Source organism: Eubalaena glacialis, chromosome 4 (genome assembly GCF_028564815.1).
Source record: "Eubalaena glacialis isolate mEubGla1 chromosome 4, mEubGla1.1.hap2.+ XY, whole genome shotgun sequence".
Taxonomy (NCBI): domain Eukaryota; kingdom Metazoa; phylum Chordata; class Mammalia; order Artiodactyla; family Balaenidae; genus Eubalaena; species Eubalaena glacialis.
In genome coordinates this window covers 27,853,882-27,878,126 of record NC_083719.1, presented here as the reverse complement: position 1 = coordinate 27,878,126, position 24,245 = coordinate 27,853,882, and the positions used below count along the sequence as shown (strand labels likewise).

General features: G+C 41.2%; 1 protein-coding gene across 4 annotated transcripts in view; it reads left to right on the top strand.

Moving 5' to 3' along the window:
* The window catches only part of ADAMTS12 (ADAM metallopeptidase with thrombospondin type 1 motif 12), a 404,015-nt gene extending 383,722 nt beyond the window's left edge, over positions 1-20,293 (top strand). For all 4 annotated transcript variants that reach the window (XM_061189166.1, XM_061189165.1, XM_061189167.1 and 1 more), the window contains one exon: positions 16,501-20,293. In XM_061189166.1, coding sequence (XP_061045149.1) covers positions 16,501-16,679 — 179 coding nt within the window. In that variant the 3' untranslated portion in view covers positions 16,680-20,293. The remainder of the gene's footprint in view (positions 1-16,500) is intronic.
* Positions 20,294-24,245: the final 3,952 nt, after the last annotated feature.

Genomic DNA, 24,245 nt, shown 5'->3' with positions numbered 1-24,245 from the left:
GAGAACAAACGTATGGGCACCAAGGAGTGAAAGTGGGGGTGGGATGAATTGGGAGATTGGGAGTGACGTATGTGCACTGCCATGTGTAAAACAGATAGCTAGTGGGAACCTTCTGTATAGTGCAGGGAGCTCAGCTCGGTGCTCTGCAGTGACCTAGATGGATGGGGGAGGGGTGGGAAGGAGGTCCAAGAGGGAAGGGATATATGTATACATGTAGCTGATTCACTTCATCATACAACAGAAACTGACACAACATTGTAAAGCAACTATACCCCAATTTTTTAAAAAGTCATAAAAATTCATCCAGAAATATTTACTGAATATCAGCTATCTTCTAGGCATTATATTCATGCTGATTAAAAAACAAAAGCAAAACCCTTATGCACACCATTCTTGGGTTGTTGTTGTTGTTTAATTTGGGGAATGAGGGGTACAGAATGCAATAGAAAAATAAGGGTAGTACTTAAAGTTGATACAAATAAACATTTTAGCCAGCAGACTTAAAATTTTTTCTTCCAGTTTTATTGACATATAACTGACACATAGCACTGTATAAATTTAAGGTGTACAGCATAATTATTTCATTTACATACATTAGGGACTGACTATCACAATAAGTTTACTGTGATAGATACTAAAGAAATAGAAATTTGTTTTCTTGTGATGAGAACTCTTAGAATTTACTCTTAAAAACTTTCATATATATTGTACAGCAGTGCTTATTATATTTATCATGTTGTATATTACATCCTTAGTATTGTAACTGGAAATTTGTATATTTTGACTGCCTTCCTCCACTTCCCCCTCCCCTACACCCACCTCTGGTAACCACAAGTTTTATCTATTTTTCTGAGTTTGTTTTTGAAGTATAACAACACTGTGTTAGTTCTGGGCACACAAGATAGGGATTTGGTATTTCTATACACTTCAAGCTGATCACAATGATGTCAAGTTACCATCTGTCACCATTCAAAGATATTACATAGTTATTGACTATATTCCCCACACTGTACATTTCATACCCATGACTCATTAATTGTATAACTGAAGTTTGTACCTCTTAACCTCCCTCACCTATATCTTTCCTCCCCGTACCCCACACCCCTCTGGCAACCACCTGTTTGTTCTCTGTATCTATTAGTCTGTTTTTGTTTTGTTTTGTTTTTTAGATTCCACAAATAAGTAAGACCATGCGGTATTTCTTTCTCTGAGTTATTTCACTTAACATAATAACCTCTAGGTCCATCCATATTGTCGCAAATGGCAAGATGTTATTCGTTTTCATGGCTGAGTAATATTCCATTGTGTATATATATACCACATCTTCTTTATCCATTCATCTATTGATGGGCATTTAGGTTGCCTCCATATGTTGGCTAGTGTAAATAGTGCTGCAATGAACATAGAGGTGCATATATCTTTTCTAATTAGTGTTTTTGTTTTCTTTGGAGAATACACAGGAGTGGAATTGTTGGATCATATGGTAGTTATATTTTTAATTTTTTGAGGAACCTCCATACTGTTTTCCATAGTAGCTGCACCAATGTACATTCCCACCAACAGGGCACAAGGGTTCCCTTTTTTCCACATCCTGGCCAATGTTTATTATTTGTTGTCTTCTTGATGCAAGCCATTCTGAAAGGTGTGAGATGATATCTCATTGTGGTTTTGATTTGCGTTTCCCTTTTGATAAGTGATGTTGAGCATCTTTTCATGTACCTGTTGGCCATCTGTATGTCTTCCTTGGAAAATTTCTATTCAGATCCTCTGCCCATTTTTTAATCAGGTTTTATGTTTTTTGATGTTGAGTTGTATGAGTTCTTTGTATATTTTGGATAGTAACCCCTTATCAAATACACTGTTTGCAAATATCAATTTCTTCTCCCATTCAGTAGGCAGCCTTTACATTTTGTTGATATTTTCCTTCACTGTGCAAAAGCTTTTTAGTTTGATGTATTCCCATTTGTTTATCTTTGCTTTCGTTTCCCTTGCCTAAGCAGACACATCCAAAAAAAATTACTAAGACCGACGTCAAAGAGCATACTACCTATGTTTTCTTTGAGAGGCTTTATGGTTTCCAGTCTTAGGTTTAAGTCTTTAATCCATTTTGAATTTATTTTTGTGCATGGTGTGAGAGAGTAGTCCAGTTTGATTCTTTCCCATGTAGCTGTCCAGTTTTCCCACCACTGTTTGTTGAAGAAGCTGTCTTTCCTCCATTGTATATTCTTCACTGCTTTGTCATAGATTATTTGCCCATATAAGAGTGGGTTCATTTCTGGGCTCTCTATTCTGTGCCATTGAACTGTGTGTCTGTTTTTGTGCCAGTAGTATACTGTTTTGATTACCATAGCTTTGTAGTATAGTGGGAAATCAGGTCACGTGATACCTCCACCTTTGTTCTTTCTCAGGATTGTTTTGCCTATTTGAGGTCTTTTGTGTTTCCGTACAAATTTAAGAATTATTTGTTCTAGTGCTGTGAAAAATGTCATTGGTATTTTGATAGGGATTGCACTGAATCTGTAGATTTCCTTAGGTAGTATAGTCATTTAAACAATACTAATTCTTCCAATTCATGAACACAGGATATCTTTCCATTTGTTTGTGTCATCTTCAATTCTTTTATCATTGTCTTATAGTTTTACAAGTACAGGTCTTTTACCTCCTTAGATTTATTCCTTGGTATTTTATTCCTTTTGATGTGGTTGTAAATGGGATTATTTCCTTGATTTCTCTAATAGTTCATTGTTAGTTATAGAAATGCAACAGATTTCTGTATATTAATTTTGTAACCTGCTACTTTACTGAATTCATTGATGAGCTCTACTAGTTTTCTGGTAGCATCTTTAGGATTTTCTATGTTTAGTGTCATGTCATCTGCAAACAGTGACAATTTTACTTCTTCCTTTCCAGTTTGGATTTATTTTATTTTTCTGATTGTTGTGGCTAGGACTTCCAATACTACATTGAATAAAAGTGGCAAGAGTGGACATCCTTGTGTTCTTCCTGATCTTAGAAGAAATGCGCTAAGCTTTTCACCATTGACTATGATGTTAGCTGTGGGCTTATCATATGGGCTTTATTGTGTTGAAGTATGTTCCCTCTAAACCCACTTTCTGGAGAGTTTTTTTATCATAAATCAATGTTGAATTTTATCAAAAGCTTTTTGGCATCTGTTGAGATGATCATATGATTTCATTCTTCAATTTGTTAATGTGGTGTATCATATTGATTGATTTGCAAATACTGAACCATCCTTGTATCCCTGGGATAAATCCCACTTGATCATGGTGTATGATCCTTTGAATGTATTGTTGAATTTGGTTTGCTAATATTTTGTTGAGGATTTTTGCATTTGTCCATCAATGATATTGGCCTGTAATTTTTTTTGTGATCTCTTTATCTGGTTTTGATATTGGGGCAATGCTGGCCTTGTGGAATGAGTCTGTAAGTGTTTCTTCCTCCTCAATTTTTTGGAATAGTTTGAAGAGGATACATGTTACTCTTCTCTAAATGTTTGGTAGAATTAACCTATGAAGCCATCTGGCTCCAGGCTTTTGTTTGTTGGGAGTTTTTTATTATTTTTATTGATTCATTTTCATTACTGGTAATCAGTCTATTCACATTTGCTATTTCTTCCTGATTCAGTCTTGCGAGATTGTACATTTCTGGAAATTTGTCCATTTCTTCTAGGTCATCCATTTCATTGGTGTATAATTGTCCATATAATTTCTTATGATCCTTTGTATTTCTGTGGTATCAGTTGTTACTTCTTTTTCACTTCTGCTTTTATTGATTTGGGCCCTCTTTTTATCTTTTCAAAGAACCAGCTCTCAGTTTCATTGATCTTTATTATTGTTTTATTAGTCTCCATTTATCTATGCTCTGATATATATGATCTTTTTCCTTCTAACTTTGGGTTTTGTTTGTCCTTCTTTTTCTAATTCCTTTAGGTGTAATGTTGGGGGTTTTTTTGAGATGTTTCTTGTTTCCTGAGGTAGGCTTGTATGGCTAAAATTTCCTTCTTAGAACTGCTTTTGTTGCATCCCACAGACTTTGGATCTTTGTGTTTTGTTTTCATCTGTCTATAGGTAGTTTTTGATTTCTTCTTTTATTTCCTCAGTGATCCATTGGTTGCTTAGCAGAATGTTATTTAGTCTCCACATGTTTGTGTTTTTTGAAGTTTTTTCTTGTAGCTGATTTCTAGTCTCATATATTGTATTTGGAAAAGATGCTTGATATGATTTCAGTTATTTTAAATTTACTGAGACTTGTTTTGTGGCATAATGTGATCTATCCTGTAGAATGTTCCATGTACATTTTAAAGAATGTTTATTTGCTGCTTTTGGATGGAAGGAAGGTATATATATATGTGTGTGTGTGTGTGTGTGTGTGTGTGTGTGTATCTCCATTTGGTTTAATGTATCATTTTTTTTTTAAGGAAAAATGTTTTTTATTGAAATGGGTAATTGGAACTGGGAAAGAAATGTGGGGATATTTATCTGTTTCTTTCATACATAGAGTGTGTTTGTGATTTGCAGTGTCTGAATTAAGGTTTCATTAAGATCTCACTTTCATCAAGGATAGGTTCATCTGAAGAAAAACCAGCCAACCAAAAGGAAAACCCTTAAATCACAAGATACCATTGCAAAAGTCAAAGAGCATATGTGAAGTACATATTCTCTAGTCAAGCTGATCCATGCTGTGTTCTTTTTTTTATTGTTTGCCACTTTATTATGCTTCTCTGCTATTACATTTTTATAAATTGAAGGTTTGTGGCAACTCTGAGTTGAGTAAGACTATTGCCACCATTTTCCCAACAGCATTTGCTCACTTAGTGTCTCAGAGTCACATTTTGGTACTTCTCACAATATGACAAGCTTTTTCATTATTACTAAATTATGGTGATCTGTGATCAGTGATCTTTTTTTAGAGCTCTTATACTTATTTTTTTTAATTTTTATTTTATATTGGAGTATAGTTGATTTACAATGTTGTGTTTCAGGTGTACAGCAGGGTGATTTAGTTATACATATACATATATCCATTATTTTTCAGATTCTGTTCCCATATAGGTTATTACAGAATATTGAGGAGAGTTCCCTGTGCTATACAGTAGGTCCTTGTTGATTATCTATTTTATTTATAGTAGTGTCTATATGTTAATCCCAACTTCCTAATTTATCCCTTCCCCCCACCTTTTGCCTTTGGTAACCATAAGTTTGTTTTCTAACTCTGTGAGTCTGTTTCTGTTTTGTAAATAAGTTCATTTGTATGTTTTTTATATTCCACATATAAGTGATGTCATATGATATTTGTCTTTGACTTACTGCACTTAGTATGATAATCTCTATGTCAATCCCTGTTGCTGCAAATGGCATTATTTCATTCTTTTTTATGGCTGAGTAATATTCCATTATACATATATACCACATCTTCTTTATCCATTCATCTGTCAATGGACATTTAGGTTGCTTCCATGTCTTGGCTATGGTAAATAGTACTGCAATGAATATTGGGGTGGCTGTATCTTTTTGGAGTATGGTTTTCTCCAGATATATGCCCAGGAGTGGGATTGCTGGATCATATGGTAGCTCTATCTTTAGTTTTTAAGGAACCTCCCTACTGTTCTCCATAGTGGCTGCACCAATTTACATTCCCACCAACAGTGTAAGGGGGTTCCCTTTTTTCCACACCCTCTCCAGCATTTACTGTTTGTAGACTTTCTGACGATGGCCATTCTGACAGGTGTGAGGTGATACCTCATTATAGTTTTGATTTGCATTTCTCTAGTAATTAGCAATGTTGAACATCTTTTCATGTGTTTTTTGGCCATCTGTATGTCTTCTTTGGAGAAATGTCTATTTAGATCTGCCCATTTTTTGATTGGGTTTTTTGTTTTTTTGATATTGAGCTGCATGAGCTGTTTGTATATTTTGGAGATTAATCCTTTGTCGATTGCTTCATTTGCAAGTATTTTTTCCCATTCTGTGAGTTGTCTTTTTGTTTATAGTTTTCTCGGTGGTGCAAAAGCTTTTAAGTTTAATTAGGTCCCATTTGTTTATTTTTGTTTTTATTTTTCTTACTCTAGGGGGTGAATCCAAAAGGATATTGCTGCAATTTATGTCCAAGAGTGTTCTGCCTGTGTTTTCCTCTAAGAGTTTTATAGTATCTGGTCTTACATTTAGGTCTTTAATCCATTTTGTGTATATTTTTGTGTATATTTTTGTGTATGGTTTTAGTACCTTCTCTAACTTCATTCTTTTATGTGTAGCTGTTCAGTTTTCCCAGCACCACTTAATGAAGATACAGTCTTGTCTCCACTGTATATTCTTGCCTCCTTTTTATAGATTAATTGACTGTAGGTGTGTGAGTTTATTTCTGGGCTGTATATCCTGTTCCATTGATCTATATTTCTGTCTTCTTGCCAGTACCATACTGTTTTGATTACTGTAGCTTTATAGTATAGCCTGAAGTCAGGGGGCCTGATTCCTCCTGCTCTGTTTTTCTTTCTCAAGATTGCTTTGCCTATTTGGGGTCTTTTGTGTTTCCATACAAATTTTAAGTTTTTTGTTCTAGATCTGCAAAAACTGCCATTGGTCATTTGATAGGGATTGCATTAAATCTGTGGATTACCTTGGGTAGTATAGTCATTTTGACAATATTGATTCTTCAATCCAAGAACATGGTATCTTTTCATCTGTTTATGTCGTCTTTGATTTTTTCATAAGTATCTTACAGTTTTCAGAGTACAGGTCTTTTGCCTCCTTAGGTAGGTTTATTCCTAGGTATTTTATTCTTTTTTATGCAATAGTAAATGGGATTGTTTCCGTAATTTCTCTTTCTGATCTTTCTTTCTTTGTGTATATAAATGCAACAGATTTCTGTGTATTAATTTTGTATCCTGCAACTTTACTGAATTCATTGATGTGCTCTAGTAGTGTTCTGGTAGCATCTTTAGGATTTTCTATGTATAGTATTATGTCATCTGCAGGCAGTGACAGTTTTACTTCTTCTTTGCCAATTTGAATTCCTTTTATTTATTTTTCTTCTCTGATTGCCATGGCTAGGACTTCCAAAACCATGTTGAATAAAAGTGGCGAGAGTGGACATCCTTGTCTTGTTCCTGATCTTAGAGGAAATGCCTTAAGTTTTTCACCATTGAATATGTTGTTAGCTGTGGGTTTGTCATATATGGCCTTTATTATGTTGAGGTATGTTCCCTCTATGCCCACTTTCCAGAGAGTTTTTTTAATCATAAATGGGTGTTGAATTTTGTCAAAAGCTTTTTCTGCATCTATTGAGATAATCATATGGTTTTTATTGTTCACTTTGTTAATGTGGTGTATCACACTGATTGATTTGTGGATATTGAAAAATGCTTGCATCCCTGGGATAAGTCCCACTTGATCATGGTGTATGATCCTTTTAATATATTGTTGGATTCAGTTTGCTAGTATTTTGTTGAGGATTTTTGTGTCTTTGTTTATTGGTGGAATTGGCCTGTAATTTTCTTTCTTTCTTTTTTTTTTTTTGTGGTATCTGTCTGGTTTTGGTATCAGGGTGATGGTGACCTCATAGAATGAGTTTGGGAGTGTTCCTTCGTCTAAAATTTTTTAAAATAATTTTAGAAGGACAGGTGTCAACTCTTCTCTAAATGGGTAGGGCCAGGTCTTGGCATCAAAATGGGGGCCTCCAGGACAACTCACACCAGTGAGTACTCCCCAGTACCTTCGCCACCAGTGTCCTTGTCCCCACAGTGAGCCACAGCCACCCCCCCCCCCCACATCTCCAGGAGACCCTCCAAGCCCAGCAGGTAGGTCTGGCCCAGGCGCCTATGAAGTCACTGCTTTTTCCCCTGGGTCCTGGTGCACATGAGACTTTGTGCGTACCCTCCAAGAGTGGAGTTTGTTTCCCCCAGTCCTGTGAAGTTCCTGTGATCAAGCCCCGCTGGGCTTCAAAGCCAAATGCCCTGGGGGCTCCTCCTCCCAATTCCAAACCCCCAAACTGGGAAGCCTGACATGGGGCTCAGAACTCTCACTTCTATGGGAGAACCTCTGTGATATAATTATTTTCCAGTTTGTGGGTCACCCACCCAGCAGGTTGGAGATTTGATTGTATCACAGATGCACCCCTTCTACCAACTCGTTGTGGGTGGCTTCTTCTTTGTTTTGGAAGTAGAATATCTTTTTTGGTAGGTTTCAGTCTTTTTTGCTGATGGTTCACAGTTAGTTGTGATTTTGGTGTTTTCTTAAGACGAGGTGAGCTCAGGTTCTTCTACTCCACCATCTTGTCCTTGGACCCTGTTCCAATCTGTGTTAATGTGGTCCATCAACCAGTAGCATCAGCTTCCTCTGGGAGCTTGTTTAATGTACCATTTAAGGCCAGTGTTTCCTTATTGATTTTCTTTCTGGATGATTTGCCCGTTGATGTATGCATGGTGTTAAATTCCCCTACTATTATTGAGTTACTGTCAATTTCTCCCTTTATGTCTGTTAATATTTGCTTTACGTATTTAGGTGCTCCTATGTTGGGTGAATATATATTTACCTTTGTTATATCTTCTTGGATTGATTTCTTGATCACTGTATAATGTTCTTTGTCTCTTGTTACAATCTTTGTTTTAAGGTCTATTTTGTCTGATACCTGTATTGCTACCATGGCTTTCTTTTCACTTCTATTTTCATGGAATACCTCTTTCCATCCCCTCACTTTCAGTCTGTGTCTTTAGATCTGAAATGAGTCTCTTATAGGCATACAGGTTTTGTATTTGTATCCCTTCAGCCACTCTGTGTCTTTTAATTGGAGCATTTAGTTCATTTATATTTAAAGTAATTATTGATAGATATGTACTTATTGCCATTTTGTTAATTGTTTTTATAGTTCTTTTTTGTTCCTTTCTTTTCTTCTTTTGTGATTTGATGACTATCTTTAGTGTTATGTTTGGATTCCTTTCTCTTTTTTGTGTATCTATGATAGATTTTTGGTTTGTGGTTACCATGAGGTTTATATATAGCCATATATATATAATTACTTTAAGTTGCTGATCTCTAAGTTCAAATGCATTTTAATAACCCTGCATTTTTACTCCCCTCTCCCATGTTTACTGTTTTTGACATATTTTATATGTTTTTGTTTTGTATATCCCTTAACTACTTATTGTGGATATAGATGATTTTGCTACTTTTGCCTTTTAATCTTTCTACTAGCTTTATACACGGTTGATTTATTACCTTTATTGCATATTTGTCTTTACCACTTAAATTTTCCTTTTATAATTTTCATGTTTCTAACTGTGGCATTTTCTTTTTCACTTAGAGAAGTTCCTTTTAGCATTTCTTGTAAAGCTGGTTTGGTGGTGCTGAATTTTTTTAGCTTTTGCTTGTCTGTAAAACTTTTGATCTCTCTATCAAATCTAAATGAAAGCTTTGCCAGGTAGAGTATTCTTAGTTGTAGATTTTCCCCTTTCCTCACTTGAAATATATCATGCCCTTCTGGCCTGCAGAGTTTCTGCTGAAGAGTCAACTGATAGCCATATGGGAGTTCTTTTCTACTTGTTTCTTTTCCCTTGCTGATTTTTTTTTTTTTAATTTTTATTGGGGTAGAGTTGATTTACAGTGTTGTGTTAGTTTCAGATGTACAGCAAACTGACTCTGTTATGCATACACATATATCCACTCTTTCTTAGATTATTTTCCCATATAGGCCATTACAGAGTATTGAGTAGAGTTCCCTGTGCTATACAGTAGGTCCTTATTAGTTATCTATTTTATATGTAGTAGTGTGTATGTGTCAATCCCAATCTTCCGATTTATCCCTTCCCCCCACATACCCCCCGGTAACCATAAGTTTATTTTCTACATCTGTAACTCTATTTCTGTTTTTTTTTTTTTTTTTTAAGATTTCTTTATTCTTATTTTATTTTTGGCTGCCTCGGATCTTAGTTGCAGCACGTGGGATCTTCATTGAGGCATGCAGGATTTTTGTTGTGGTGCACAGGCTTCTCTCTAGTTGTGGTGTGCAGGTTTTCTCTCTCTAGTTGTAGCACGCAGGCTCCACGGTACGTGGGCTCTATAGTTTGTGGCACACAGGCTCTCTAGTTGAGGCACGCAAGCTCAGTGGTTGTGGCTCATGGGCTTAGTTGCTCCACGGCATGTGGGATCTTAGTTCCCTGACCAGGGGTCAAACCTGTGTCCCCTGCATTGTAAGGTGTATTCTTTACCACTGGACCACCAGGGAAGTCCCAAACTCTATTTCTGTTTTGTAGATAAGTTCATTTGTAGCCTTTTTTAGATTCCACATATGAGTGATATCATGTGATATTTGTCTTTGTCTGACTTTCTTCACTCAGTATGACAATCTCTGGGTCCATTCATGTTGCTGCAAATGGCATTATTTTTTTCTTTTTTATGGCTGAGTAATATTCTACTGTATATATGTACCACGTCTTCTTTATCCATTCTTCTATTGATGGACATTTAGGTTGCTTCCATGTCCTGGCTATTGTAAATAGTGCTGCAGTGAACATTGTGGTGCATGTATCTTTTCTCCAGATAGATGCCAGGAGTGGGATTGCTGGATCATATGGTAGTTCTATATTTAGTTTTTTAAGGAACCTCCATACTGTTCTCCATAGCGGCTGTACCAGTTTACATTCCCACCAACAATATAGGAGGGTTCCCTTTTTTATCCACACCCTCTCCAGCATCCCTTGCTGATTTTAATTTTCTCCCTTTATCTTTAATTTTTGCCATTTTAATTACATTGTGTCTCAGTATGATCATCTTTGGGTTCCTGTTTTGGGTCTGTGCTTCCTGGTCCTGGTTGTCTATTTCCTATCCCAGGTTAGGGCAGTTTTTAGCTATTATATCATCAAATATGTCCTCTTCCCATTTCTCTCTCTGTTCTCCATCTGGGAGCCGTATAATGTGAATGTTAGTACACTTGATGTTATATCACAGAGGTTTCTGACTTGTCCTCATTTTTTAAATTCTTTTTTTTTTCTGTTCAACTTCAGTTATTTCCACTACTCTGCTTTCTAGTTCACTGATCCATTCCTCTGTATCATCTAATCTACTATTTAATCCTTTTAGTGTATTTTTTATTGCAGTTTTTCTATTCTTCAGCTCTGTTTCTTTCTCTTTGTTAATCTTCTTACTGTATTCACCCATTTTTCTCCCAAATTCTTTGAGTATCTTTACAATCATTACCTTGAACTCTTTATTGGATAGGTTGCCTATCTTCAGTTCAGTTAGTTCTTCTGGGGTTTTATCTTATTCCTTCATTTGGGATATATTCCTCTGTTGCCTCATTTTCCCTAATTTCCTGTTTTTATTTCTATGTGTTTGGTAGGTTGATCATGTTTTCTGACCCTGGAGAAGTGGCCTTTTGTAGGAGACATCCTGTGTGTCCCAGCAGCATACTCCCCTCTGGTCACCAGAGCTATATGCTATAGGGGTGCCCCCTACATGGGCTGCATGGGTCCTTCTTTTGTGATGAGCTGACTACGGTGGGTGGTCTGGTAGGTGTGGCTAGCTTCCTATTAGGTTGGTGTGAGGCTCTGCCTTGTGTGGAGACTGCTAGTTGGTGGGGCAGGGCAGGGCATGAGATAGCTGGCTGCAGAGTCCCAGGATTCCCCTGGGTAGTCCTGGCCAGCTTGTAGGCAGAGCTGGGTTCTGGAGTGGGTGACTGCAGAGCTGGTTCCTGACATGGCTGGCTGTGAGTTCCAGGGTGTCCCAAAGCTGGTGCTGGCCTGCTGGTGAGAGATACAAGGTGTGTCGGAGCTGGTGTCACCCCACTGGTAGGTGGGCCAGATCCTGGGACTGCTGTCTGAGGGACTCAAGGTGTCTCAGAGCAGATGTTAGCCTGCTGATGGTCAGGCCCAGGGGGTACTGACATGGCAAGCTGCAGTAGTCCTGGGGCTTGTGTCTACCCACTGGTGGGTGAAACTTGGTCTTCAGACTTCTGGCTGCAGGGCCCTGAGGGTCCTGGAGCTGGTGTCTGCCCGCTGGTGGGTGGAGCCAGGGTCTCTGGCTCCAGGGCCCGGGAGTCCTGAGGCTAGTCTCAGCACACACAGGGCTGGGCCCTACGCCCTCTGGTGGACAGGGCCAGGTCCCAAAGCAGCTCAGGGGGTTTTAAGGCAGCAGACCTGCTGGTGAGTGGGGTTGTGTCTCCACCCGGCTAGTTGCTCGGCCTGAGGCATCCCAGTACTGGTGCTGACAGACTGGTGGCTGGAGCCTGGTCCTAGTGTTGGAGGGAGGATTCCAAAATGGTGCTTGCCAGCACCAGTGCCCTCGTGGTAGAACGAGCTTCCCAAAACAGCTGTCACCAGTGTCTGTGTCCCCAGGGTGAGCTCTAGTTGCCTCTTGTCTCTGCAGGAGACTCTCCAAGATCAGCAGGTGGGTCTGACCCAGGCTCCTTTCAAATTACTGCTTCTGCACTGGGTCCTGTGAGATTTTGTGTGTGCCCTTTAGGAGTGGAGTCTCTATTCCCCATAGCCCCTGGCTCTCCTGATTAAGCCCTACTGACCTTTATGCCAAATGTTCTGGGGACTCATCTTCTCAATGCAGGACCACTGGGCTTGGGAACCTGATGTGGGGCTCAAGCCCCTTGCTCGTGGAGAACCTCTGTAATTGTAATTATTCTCCTATTTGTGGTTCACCCACCCAGGGGTATGGGTCCTGACTATACCACATCTCCATCCCTCCTACCTGTCTTGTTGTGGTTCCTTCTTTATATTTTTAGTCGTAGAAGAGCTTTTCTGCCAGTCTTCCAATCTTTCGCATCAATAGTTGCTCTGTAAATAGTTGTAATTTTGGTGTGCCTGTGGGCAGAGGTGAGCTTAGCGTCTTCCTACTGAAAGATATTCTTCCAGATGAACAGAACTTTCATTTATTCAGCAAATATTGCTGATCACAAGATATGTCTCAGGCAAGTACTAAAAACTGAAGACACAGAAATGAGTCTGACACATTCCCTGGCCTCACGAAACCCAAAGTCTTACAGACACTGTATTTGCCAACAACATTGAAATTATTTTCCAACTTTTGTGGGCAAAATATTATCCCTTCAACCTAGACATAGCCGACAGCAGGGGAACAAGCTTATAACTGTCCCTTTACATTTCCAAGTATGATTTCTATTAAACAGGCATAGGCAAATTGGGATGTCCTCTCTAAGTTGCCCCCAATTATAAGCATTGTGTGCTTCAGCTGGGATCCAGTTGGCTGATGAACACAGCAGCCTTCATTGTTTCACAATAATAACGAGAACTGGTGCAATTAAGCCCTGCTGTGATGTTGGGCTCCCAGTCATTGTCTAAATGAGCTGCTAAACATAGGTCTGGAACACAGGCTCCCAATATAGGTCACTGGTATCCTCCACTCTTCCTTCCAGTTTCCCACTTTCAAACAGGAGGATTCCAGGACCCACATGTTCCCAGGGCTCTGAGGACCATTGTAAAGCTGGGCTCATTATCCATTGGTTCCCAAGATCAGGCAAGGACACCAGGCTTGGTTGAGCCTCTTTCAGTCATGTAGATGTTGACCTGACAAGTGGGGGCCCTTGGTTGAACAAATGAAGCTGCTCTGGTCAGGGAAGACCTGTCCATGTGGGCCCCTCCTTCCCCATAACCAGCACAAGAGATTCATTTTCTTGGTGGCAGTGCTTTAGAGGCACTGAGGCAGCATTCAGATTCCAGCACCACCATCTGTGTTCCAGCTGTGAGACACTGGGCCAGTTATTAAGCCTCTGTGGAACTTCAGTTTTAAAGGGAGAACAATAGGAATAAGTAAATTTATATGAAGATCAAATGAGATAGTATATACCAAGCACATTGCCTAGTGTGTGGTAAGTGCTTAAGAAATTGTTATCTGTGTTGTTAAAACAACAGAAATTTAGTCTCACAGTTCTGGAGGCAAGAAGTCCAAAAACCACGGTTCTCAGTAGGGCCATGCTCCCTGTCTCTTAGCTTCTGGTAGTCACTGGCTTTCCTTGGCTTGTAGCTGCATAACTCCAATCTCTGCCTCCATCATCACATGGCCATCTTCTTCTGTGTGTCTGTGTCGTCACATGGCTTTCTCTTTATTGCGTGTGTCTAGCTCTTCTCTCTCTATAAGGACATAGTCATGTTGATTAAGTCATCTTAATTTACATCATAATTACATCTGCAAGGAAATATTTCCAAATAAGGTCACATTCACAGGTACCAATGGTTAGGACTGCAACTTTGGGGGAACACTTAAACTTTGGAGGATCCAATTCAACCCAGAACAAAGTTAAAGACTTTGGGGTCCTCTAAGAGGCCTTTTTAGAACGGTAGACACCCTAGAGAGAGGTCACACTTCAGCCTTTAGCAGAAAAGGCTCAACACCATTTACAGAACAGTTCAAGATAGAACATAGTGCCATGTTTGAGCAAATGTTAACAATAATAATACAAGTTTGGAGATTGGGACAGAAGAGATCCATGTGGTCCAACGTGGCCAAAAGAAGCTTTGTGGAGAGAAGGAATGGAAGCTAAGCTCTCATACTTCCTCTGTCTTCTTTTCTTGTAGTAGCCCCAGAGCACTCACTCACATACTCATGGCAGGGAGAATGTGGGGCAAAGAGCTACCCCAGATGCACCTTCTCTGTCCACCATCCATAAGGAATTTAGGAGAGGCTGGCTAAGAAATCAGAGCAGCCCTATGATGCCTAGGCTTCCATGCTGGGCCCTGCCCCAATGCCAGAAGCCTAGGGAGGAAGCCCTGCCTTGTTCTGAACAGCAGCCCCATGGAGAACACCTGCTTCTCTGGTGGGCACATGGGAGATGAAGAGCTCAGATTTCTATTCCAGAGTAGGAACACTTGGCAGAAATGTGTACTCTTTCTGAAATGTCAGATCGTGTACAGAAGTTTCCTGGGGGATTAGAGGGCACTGATTTTTATGAAATGTTTAGGAAGAGGCCTGAAGAAGAAAATAATCAGCAATGAAGAGGTTTTGGGTTCTAGGAGCATTATATGTTACCTACTCCCAAGTGCACTTAACACTTGCAAACCAAATGGAATTCTGACAGCTAACAGAAGACATTTCTTCATGAAAAAACAAGGCACAGTCAAGGAAATGATGAGTTCTGAGAAGATAAAAAACATTTTTTTGCCTTCATGACCTGAAGGTGAAAAATGCATAGAGAGGCAAAAATACTGTCACAGATTTGGGTAAAGAGAATATTACCTCAATTTCTACTTTTACTGACAGTTCTATTTACAAAGGACAGCAGCCTGTTTGGGGAAAACCTTTTCTTTAGGACTGTTCAAATCTTTTCTGTAATGGAGAAAGAAGATCAACCAGAGCTCTGACAGGCACTGAAGCAAAGTTTGAAACAATTTGACTTTATAAAAGAAAAATGTGTTATTGGGGCCTTACTGAATTCCTTCCAGACCAGGAGTACATGGGCCAGTGCAGTCTGAGTACCACCCATAGAATATGCAAGGGTGGTCCCTGAGAAATCTAGTCCAATTCCCTGTTTCATGTATGAGGAAAGGAGGGCCAAAATAATTCAGGAACTTACTTGCCCAGAGTTAGGGTAGAACAAGGATTAGTACCCAAGTAACTAATTGTATCCTTACCCTGGGAATTATTTGTGCATGTCTTATGCCTTCGTCTACATGGTACATTTCTGGAGGGCAGTGACCACATTTTATATATCTATATCCTTTGCTCAGGAAGCATTGGTTAGTTGGCTGACGGGGTGACTGCTTGGTGCTCTGGATGATATGATTGATAAAAGCATGAGCTAGAGTCAAAACTGCCCATGTTCAGATCTGACTGTGCCACTTATCAGCTGGATAACATTGTGCAAGTTCTTAACTTCTGTAGGCTTTACGTCTCCTTTTGTAAAATGGAAATAACAGTTGTATTTACCTGATAGTTACTGCTGTGACGATTCAATGAAGCGATGCATGTAAAATATTGCATTCAACTATTGCATAACAATCCTGCATAACAAGGCACCTCTAAACTCAGTGCTTTAAAACTACAAGCGTGAATTTTTTGCTCAGCTCAAGTTCAGCTGATCTAGCTTGGCTGTGGTTGGCCTCGGCTGCAAGCTGTAGGTTGGGTCTAGGTCTGCTCCATGCGTCTCATCCTCCTTGGTCCAGTGGCTGCATGAGCCAGAGTCTTCTAACGGTGACGGCAGAAGCTCATCAGGGCAGCCTCGCCCTCCCTCACATTCCAAGGCCCTGCAGGGATCATGTCCACTAACATCCCATTGTCCAAAACAAGTCAGAGGGCTGAACCCAAAGTCCAGGAGTGGGGAAGTATTCACCACCGGGTGGCCATGGCAAGGGTGGGAATGTATAACATTGCTACACAGGAGTGAATGTCAGTGGATGTCAACCGTTATGAATTGCTATGGAGCTTTTCTCAGGAGACACGTAAAGTCTTCCATTAACAGAAGTCGCACTTATTCACTTACAAAAGGATAATCTTTGGTTTTTTTCCTATTTTTTTTCTCCTCCCACAGATTTACTTTGCACCAAGGACAAGTTATCAGCCAGTTTCTGCCAGACACTAAAAACCATGAAGAAATGTTCTGTGCCCACCGTGAGGGCTCAGTGCTGCCTCTCGTGTTCCCAGACACACATCGCCCACACCCAAAGGCCAAGAAAGCGACAGCCACTCAAAAACCCCAGAGCACCCTAAGTCCAGAAGAAAGCCACCCTCCACCATAGACTGCAGCAGCCTGCTGACCGTGACATGTTCTAGGCCCAGGGACCACTTCATTGTGGTTTTACTCTGTGTATTTCAGGTTCAACTTTGACTCATAACTAAACAAAGCCCACTGTTCTTTAGCCACAAAACGTCCCGCATAGGAGACATGGGACTGTAATACTCACCGCTCCCTGATAGGCAGGTGAGGTATCCAGGAGAATCGGGCCTCTCGTGAGATGAGCTCATGGGAAAGGTGCCAAGGTGGGCAAGTCTGTGAAATGATGTCTTTTGTTCCTCCCTTAAAGATAAAAACAGAGAGACCAGATTTTTTCCCAGACTACCTCAAGAGTATCAGGAAACAGAGCCACACTTATCCAGGGAACAAATAATCTTGTTAATTTACCTTGGTGAAATCACCCTTTTTGTGTCTCCCTACTTGGGGCAGCTGCTGTTTAAAATGTCATGGGAGAGCTTTCAGGAACATTCTTGTAATTCATCCAGGCAGGGGACCGCTTTCTTCACCCCGTGTTCAACTGGGGCAGGAAGAGAAAGTGCTGGCTTCACCCTCAGTCTGTCCCTAATCCCTATGGACTCTTCATCTGGGCTGTTTAGACTTCCTTCCTGGAGACACTAGAAGAAGAGGACATGGGCAGGAACTCTAGGCTTTAGTAAACCTAAGGGATTTAGGTTAGTTCTACAGAAGACATTTCTGACTTAAGGATAATTTCTATGAAAACTCTTAAAAAGCAAATTAACAGAAATCGATTTCTTGCTAGTATAAGGAAGAGAACATGGGCTTTTTGTTCTTCCCACTTCCCTGGCAAATACCCTTTCCTTTGCAGGAGAGCAAATGAATCTTCCTGTGTGACTTTCCCTTCTCTAGCATATTCCCTGCCTGAGTCTTCAGTTCAGGGTGAACGTCTTTTCACCACTAGGGGTTTACACACAACAACTGCTACGGCCAGGTCCACAGTTGCAACCTGCCCCCGCCTACCCTCAGGTTGGAAAATGGAGCTCTAGATTAAAATATTTCCGAGAACCAGGTAAATTGTATTAAGTATAGAAAAACTTAGTATAAACTTCTAGTCTCGAGAAAAAAAACTTTTCAAAAGTGAGGTAAATCTGATCTATTCTCTAGCGCACCCAATAGTTACTTTTGAGGACCTGTTTTCTGGGGCGGAACAGGTGAGTCAGGTAGTCCAAAAAAGTGAAATGAAAGTTAGAATACTTATTCTGGATGTTCCCATCACCCATCAGGAGTCAAAGTAGGCTGTGGTCTCAGATTCAAGGTGAATTTCCTGGTTTGTAAGGGGAGGTATTTATATGAACTGAACGTGGAAAATGGATGGTGTGGAGCCCCCAGGGGAAGAAGCCCTCAGAATCAGCTCTTGACAGAGGGGAAGGCAGGAGAGTGGCCTTCACGTAATGGGCAGCGTGTAGGTACCACGCACAGGTACCATTAACATTCACTATGGAGCACAGTATCCCAGCTCTCCCTTGAATTATCTATCCATTCAGCAGAATGGTGCTATTGAAAAATGGTGCTAATGTCTAGTTGGTGGCAGAACAAATATAAACATATAGATAGATGTACAAGTGGGCAAGTCCACATGCATCTTCTGTTAAATTTGTAATGGTGTTGCTGGCCAACGCCAGTTCTATTGCTTGGATACCAGAAGCTTAAATTTTTTATATTATGCGCTTTTTTTTTCAAGCCATTACTGTGTATTATTCTGATAAATGCCTGTGGAAAATAAAACACTGGGGTTGGGATGAAATTTGAGATAGAGCAGAAACAGGAGGTGAATAGAAATGTTTACCAAAACCAAGGAATTTATTTCTATATAATTATGTTCTTGTATTCTGTCTTTAAATCTAAACATTGCTGGCCAGTGACAGTCTCTGGTGAAATAAGTTTTAGCAAGAAGATGCTTACATTGTCAGTGATGTGATTAGAAAAGAACCTGATTTTTTCTAATGAGGCAGTTCTCAAAAACTCCCTGAAGTATAGTGTAGGCTTTCAGGGAGATTAATTTAGTAAGTTGGATGGATTTAACTTAAACTGGTACTCTGCTATCCTAGGATCATGCATGTCATCAGAGACCTGGATATGACCAGTCTTACAAAACTCAGGAACAAACTCCGATTCCTACTGACCTCAGCAAACTAAACTAGGCCAGATTTCCCAATATGCAAAATGTTATTTATGACCCATGTGGCAAAGATGGTAGAAATGTAGGAAGGGTCTGTCCAGGTGCTCCATTCTAGGCCTTTCTCTAGTTTCTCAAAGGCAGAATATTGGCCCCTAACCCTGCATCATGGACATTCACTTCCTGTGTGGGGCTGTGTTGTAAGACAGTTGGGTAGCAGCTGTCCTTCTGGACCCCAGAATCAAGACAGCACTTGCTGCTAGAGTCATTTGACATGGTTGTTGCCTTGACAGTCACTCAGCTTTGGGTCATCAGGGGTTTTGATAGGTCCCTGTGCTTGCAATAAGAGAGGGACCTCAGATTAACAGGGAGACTCTGAAGGCAAGAGCCTAAATGGTGTCTGACCATCCTTTTGGTGCTCATGGAGGCCAACATGAAGTAGCGTTGTTGGTTTATTTCTTCCATGGCCTCCTTTCTTCCCACCTTGAACAAGCAACTGAGATGTATAGCAAGAGACACTGGATACACATCTACCATGAATCAGAGAGGCCGCCACAGGGCCTGGTGCTTAAATACATGAAGGTTCTCAAACCCAATTTGGTTTACGTTGCCTCTCCCAGTGGTAGAGTTAGCTCTTCTCTGAAAAGGTGTGGGTTAATTTAATTCTTAAACATCAAAAAATAATTCAACACACCACAAGGAAACAATATTTAAAGAGACTAAATAGTGAATATTTTTGTAAAACAAGAAATCATTTTGTGATACAAGCAATGGCCCCTTTGTAGGAATGACTTGTTTTAATATTTGGTTTTCTTAATCAAGAGTGCACCTCCATCCAATCTCCTGACCCATCTCTACTTGGTGGAGTCATCCCAGTGTGATGCTTTCAGATATTTAGTGAATGTTTTTGATAACCTTCATCACGTTTCTGGAACACAAGTTGAGGGATTTATATTGTTTCAGATCATAATTTCCCAATCAGTTGGCTAAAATCCTCCAAACTCTGAAAGCTACATATTGCTACCCCAGAGATTACAGGTCTTAGCTCTTCTCCCTTCTGACTTTAGGATCAAGCCCTGGGACAATGAATCCATGCATAGCGATTCACTTTCAAGAGAGAGACCACATGACATGAACTGTTTGGTGCTAAAATTTAGCCAACATATTTGATGCTACTCTTTTTCTGTTGTACTGCTAGTTCAAATATTATTAGTAGTAGTATTTTTAAGTTATGTCATTAAAAAAAACCTGGTTGGGGGAAGCACAATTCTACCTATCACTGTGCTGCAAAGTGGTTGTATGTGGTACACGGCCTCATCCATTGCCCTCTCTGCATCTCTGCTGCTTTGCCAGGCCCAGCCTCCTTAAGGGGTACCTTGGTGGGTACCTCAGTATTTAAAACCAGATTGTAACCATAGCCTGCCATTGAGTGGCATCAATAAATGGCCAAACTCACTGATGTTTCCATGTGATTCATTTACCCCTACTGTGAGACTCCCACCACCCACCAGAGCAACCCTGGAATTCAGCAACCTGGAGAAGGATGCTGTCAATCCTTCCTCCCCGACTCCCTGCAGATTCCCTCCTGCTCCACCCCTAAATCAGTATGTCATGAGATGAGTCACATCCCAGGTGAGGTAGAACTGAGGTCTCTTCTCATGAATGATTGTGCAACAACTGACACAATCCACCATATGATAATCTGAAGTGATGCCTGAAATCCTCCACAATCCCAGATCCAATGTATTCATAAGTGCAGCTCACAGGATAATCTAGTCCCTCAATCTATCCAAAGTGTAGACATGATGCTTAAGAGAAAGTAATAACAATGATGAAGAGGAATTTGCTTTGGAAATCCAATCCTTTTTCAAAAGCAGTTCACAGCATGGTGAGTGTAACCAGCAATTGTAGAATTTGGACATATGGACATGGAATCCACTCACATGGAATGAGTAAAAGCATTGAGACGGGAAGAGCGAGGCATCCCCAGGTGATCCTAGAATGTTTGCAGGCATGTACAGGGGTGGTAGGAATCTGGTTTGGGTCAAGAAATCACAAAGGGCCATGCACACCTCCCTGTTTGTACCTTGAAAACTCTTTCTATGACCACTAGGTAACCCTTATCCTGCAAGGCTCAGCTCAAATGCTGTTCTCTGAGAAGCCTAAACTAACCCTGCCAGAAAGACCGAGGCATTTCTCTGCTCCTTCTTCACTGTGTCCATTTTTGTCTAGAAGAGTGGTCCCTAACTAGGGACAGTTTTGTCCCCAGGAGACATTTGACAATGTCTGAGACATTTTTGGTTTTCACAACTTTGGGTTGGAGGGCACTCCTGGCATCTATTGAGTAGAGGCCAAGGGATGCTGGTAAACTTCCTACAGGACCGCCCCTCCCCACAACAAAGAATTATGTGGCTCAAAGCATCAATAGTTCTGAAGTGAAAAGCTCTGCACTAGAACAATTATCACCCTAGAGTGAGTATCAGGATTGCTGGGTTGAGTAAAACTGAGCTTACCCTAACACTCAGACCTCACAAAGAACTGATGAGGTAGGTCAGAAAACTTCCAAAGAAGAAAAAATATATATCAGGGTTCAAAGCTCACTAAAATTTGATAAAATCACAGTGACAGAGGGGAGAGAGGATAGCGAGCATAGCTCCAAAAGAGTCTTGAATCAGCTGCTGGGGGCTCAGGTGTTCAATCCTAGAGTCAGAGGGAATAAACCAAAAGTGGGGAAAATGGAAAAGTGACCTATTCGGGGTTTGGAATAATCATCCTCCTCCAACTGAGGTCTCTAACCAAACAGAATAGACATAATCAGCCAGATCGAAACAACAGCTTTACTAATGGTGAAGGTGGCTTGGGGAGCATATTTTGGAGGCAAATGGAAAAGGGCTTTCCTAGCCTTCTCTACACCTACAGGTTTCAGGCTCAAGAGGGATGTGGGGGAGGGGACAGGGTGGGAGAGGGAAAGAGGAGAGAGGAGATAGAAATGGACCACTTAACCCATTAAACTCCGTTAATAGAAGTATCCATGGCCATTAAACGATCACTAATAGTAGCCCTCCCTCCTGCACTGGGAGGAACCTGACAGGGTTATCAAAGATCCCAAAGGGATATCCCAACACTCTTCCACCATGGAAGTGGAGTCTTTTTGTTTCTATGTAAGAAATGTAAGGTTAGCATGAATGCAAGATATGGGAGGGGGAGCATTATCTTAAAATGGCTCCTTTCCCATAAATTCTAAATGATGATGTGATTTTAAGATCATGATGAAAAGACTTGGAATAAGTAGTGTAAAAGCAAGACACAGAATTTAATGAGAGAATGGCCCTGCCTTCTGTGCTCACTCCCCTACCAAGCACTGCCCACTCCCTCACTGGACAGCCCCCCGGCTCCTTCATTTTAGTGGTACAGCCTGACTCACCCCCAGCTTGTTTCGTGGGATGTGGCCAGGACTAGGGGTCCTCACTGATGGTTCCTGCAGACTCTGCAGTGATGGGATATGGTACCTGGGGCCAAGGTAATACCAAGAGATTCCTGAACAGGCAGCACAATCCAGCTGGCACTTGACAGCAGGCAGCCACCAGCTGGGGGTTCTCCTGCCCAAATGCCAGCTATGGCTGTGCCTCTGGCACCATCACTGCACAGCTTCCTCTTTGGTACTACAACAACTGGGAAACATCTCCACAGACAGCTGTGTCAGGACAGGAAGACAATGAGGCAGGAAAGACATAAAGAGAGCTAGTCCATGGTGCTGGCTGCACAGAGACAGCCTGAAGGAGCTAGAGTGTGGAGCGCCACAACCGGGAGTGTTCGCGGAAGAAGCCCGGGCCAGCATAGAAGCCAAGTGCCACTGTTAAGTGGCATGCAAAGGGAGGGATGGGGCTGCCATTGCAGCCGCTTACCCCACCCGCTGGCCCCTGCCTCCGCGGGCTCCAGGAGAGGCTCCGGCCCGAACAGGCTTGCATGCTCCGGCCACCACCTTGGCAGCCCAGGACCAGACACCAGTGGGTCGCCCACGTGCAAATGCGGGGTTGAAATCACAGCTGAGCCCCAGGGGCTGTGTGACTTAGGAAGCAGAGCTGAAATCTCTCGCCATGGCTGTGCAAAGCATGGATTTACACCTCCACCGCCAGCTTTGTAAATTCAGCACCTGCAGAACATCCAAACAGACAACGGATGCTCCCATGGCTGGGACGGGTCTGGCCTTAGCAGCTGTGGGCTTTGTGAATGCGTACATGTGGGGACTGGGCCAGGCCAGAGTCTGAGCTGCCTCCACAGCTCCCACAGTGGGTCCAGGTATGCGACTATGCAGTCCTGTGACCTGACTTCAGTGGATCTGTGCTGGTAGCCTTGTGAAAACAAAGCCTGAGAGACATGAGGGCCAACTGCCGGCATACTTATGGTTGAGGTGGGGCTGAGGGCAATGCCAACAGCAGTGTACTTTGTGAATCCGCACAATGGGTGCAAGGTGACACAACAGAGCACACTAACAGGTAAACAGCTCCAGTAGAGAAATACTCAGTGGCTCCTCACCCAGCGAGAATGCTCCAATCCCGCCTATCTTGCACCAAAGATCAGAAATGCAGCTAAGATGGATCTGGGGGCTTCTACTCCAACAACTAGGGAGCAGACCCTGTCCCTGACAGGGCACTGACAACCACAGAGCAAAGAGGAGGCCCTGCTCAATATCCAGTGCAGGCTCTGGTCACCACAACGCCAGTCACACCTCATATCAAGGGGATAACGGCCAGCATACACTGAGGAAAGAGGTGGCAGGCATCCATACTAAAAACAGCCCTCGCACCAAAAAAATATTAAACCCACACAGGTTACAGAGGAACATTCCCACATAAAAATAGCCCTCCAAGACCACAGTATATAATTGTTTCTCCTAAACTCATAGAGCAAGACAAATATAAGTAAAATGAAGAAGCAGAGGAACCACTCCCAATTAAAAGATGGAGAGAATTCCCCTGAAAGAACAATGAAACACACCTCTTCAGTCTAACAGACACCAAGTTCAAAAAGGAGATACTGAAAATACTGAAGGAATTAAGAAAGGCTATCAACAGAAATGCAGATGACTGTAAAACAGAACTAGAAAGTATAAGGAGGAGCCAAGAAATATTAGAGAATTCATTTGAAGAGATAAAAGTTGAACTAAAGGGTATGAATATCAGAATGAATAATGCAGAAGAACAAATAAGTGATCTAGAAGATAGAATAATGGAAATCACCCAATTAGAACAGCAGACAGAAACCCAAATTTAAAAAAATGAAAGCAGTATAAGAGACCTGTGGGATAATATAAAGCATGTCAATCTACACATAATAGGAATCCCAGAAGGAGAAGAAAGAGAAAGGAGATTGAAAATGTATTTGAAGAAATTATGGCTGAAAACTT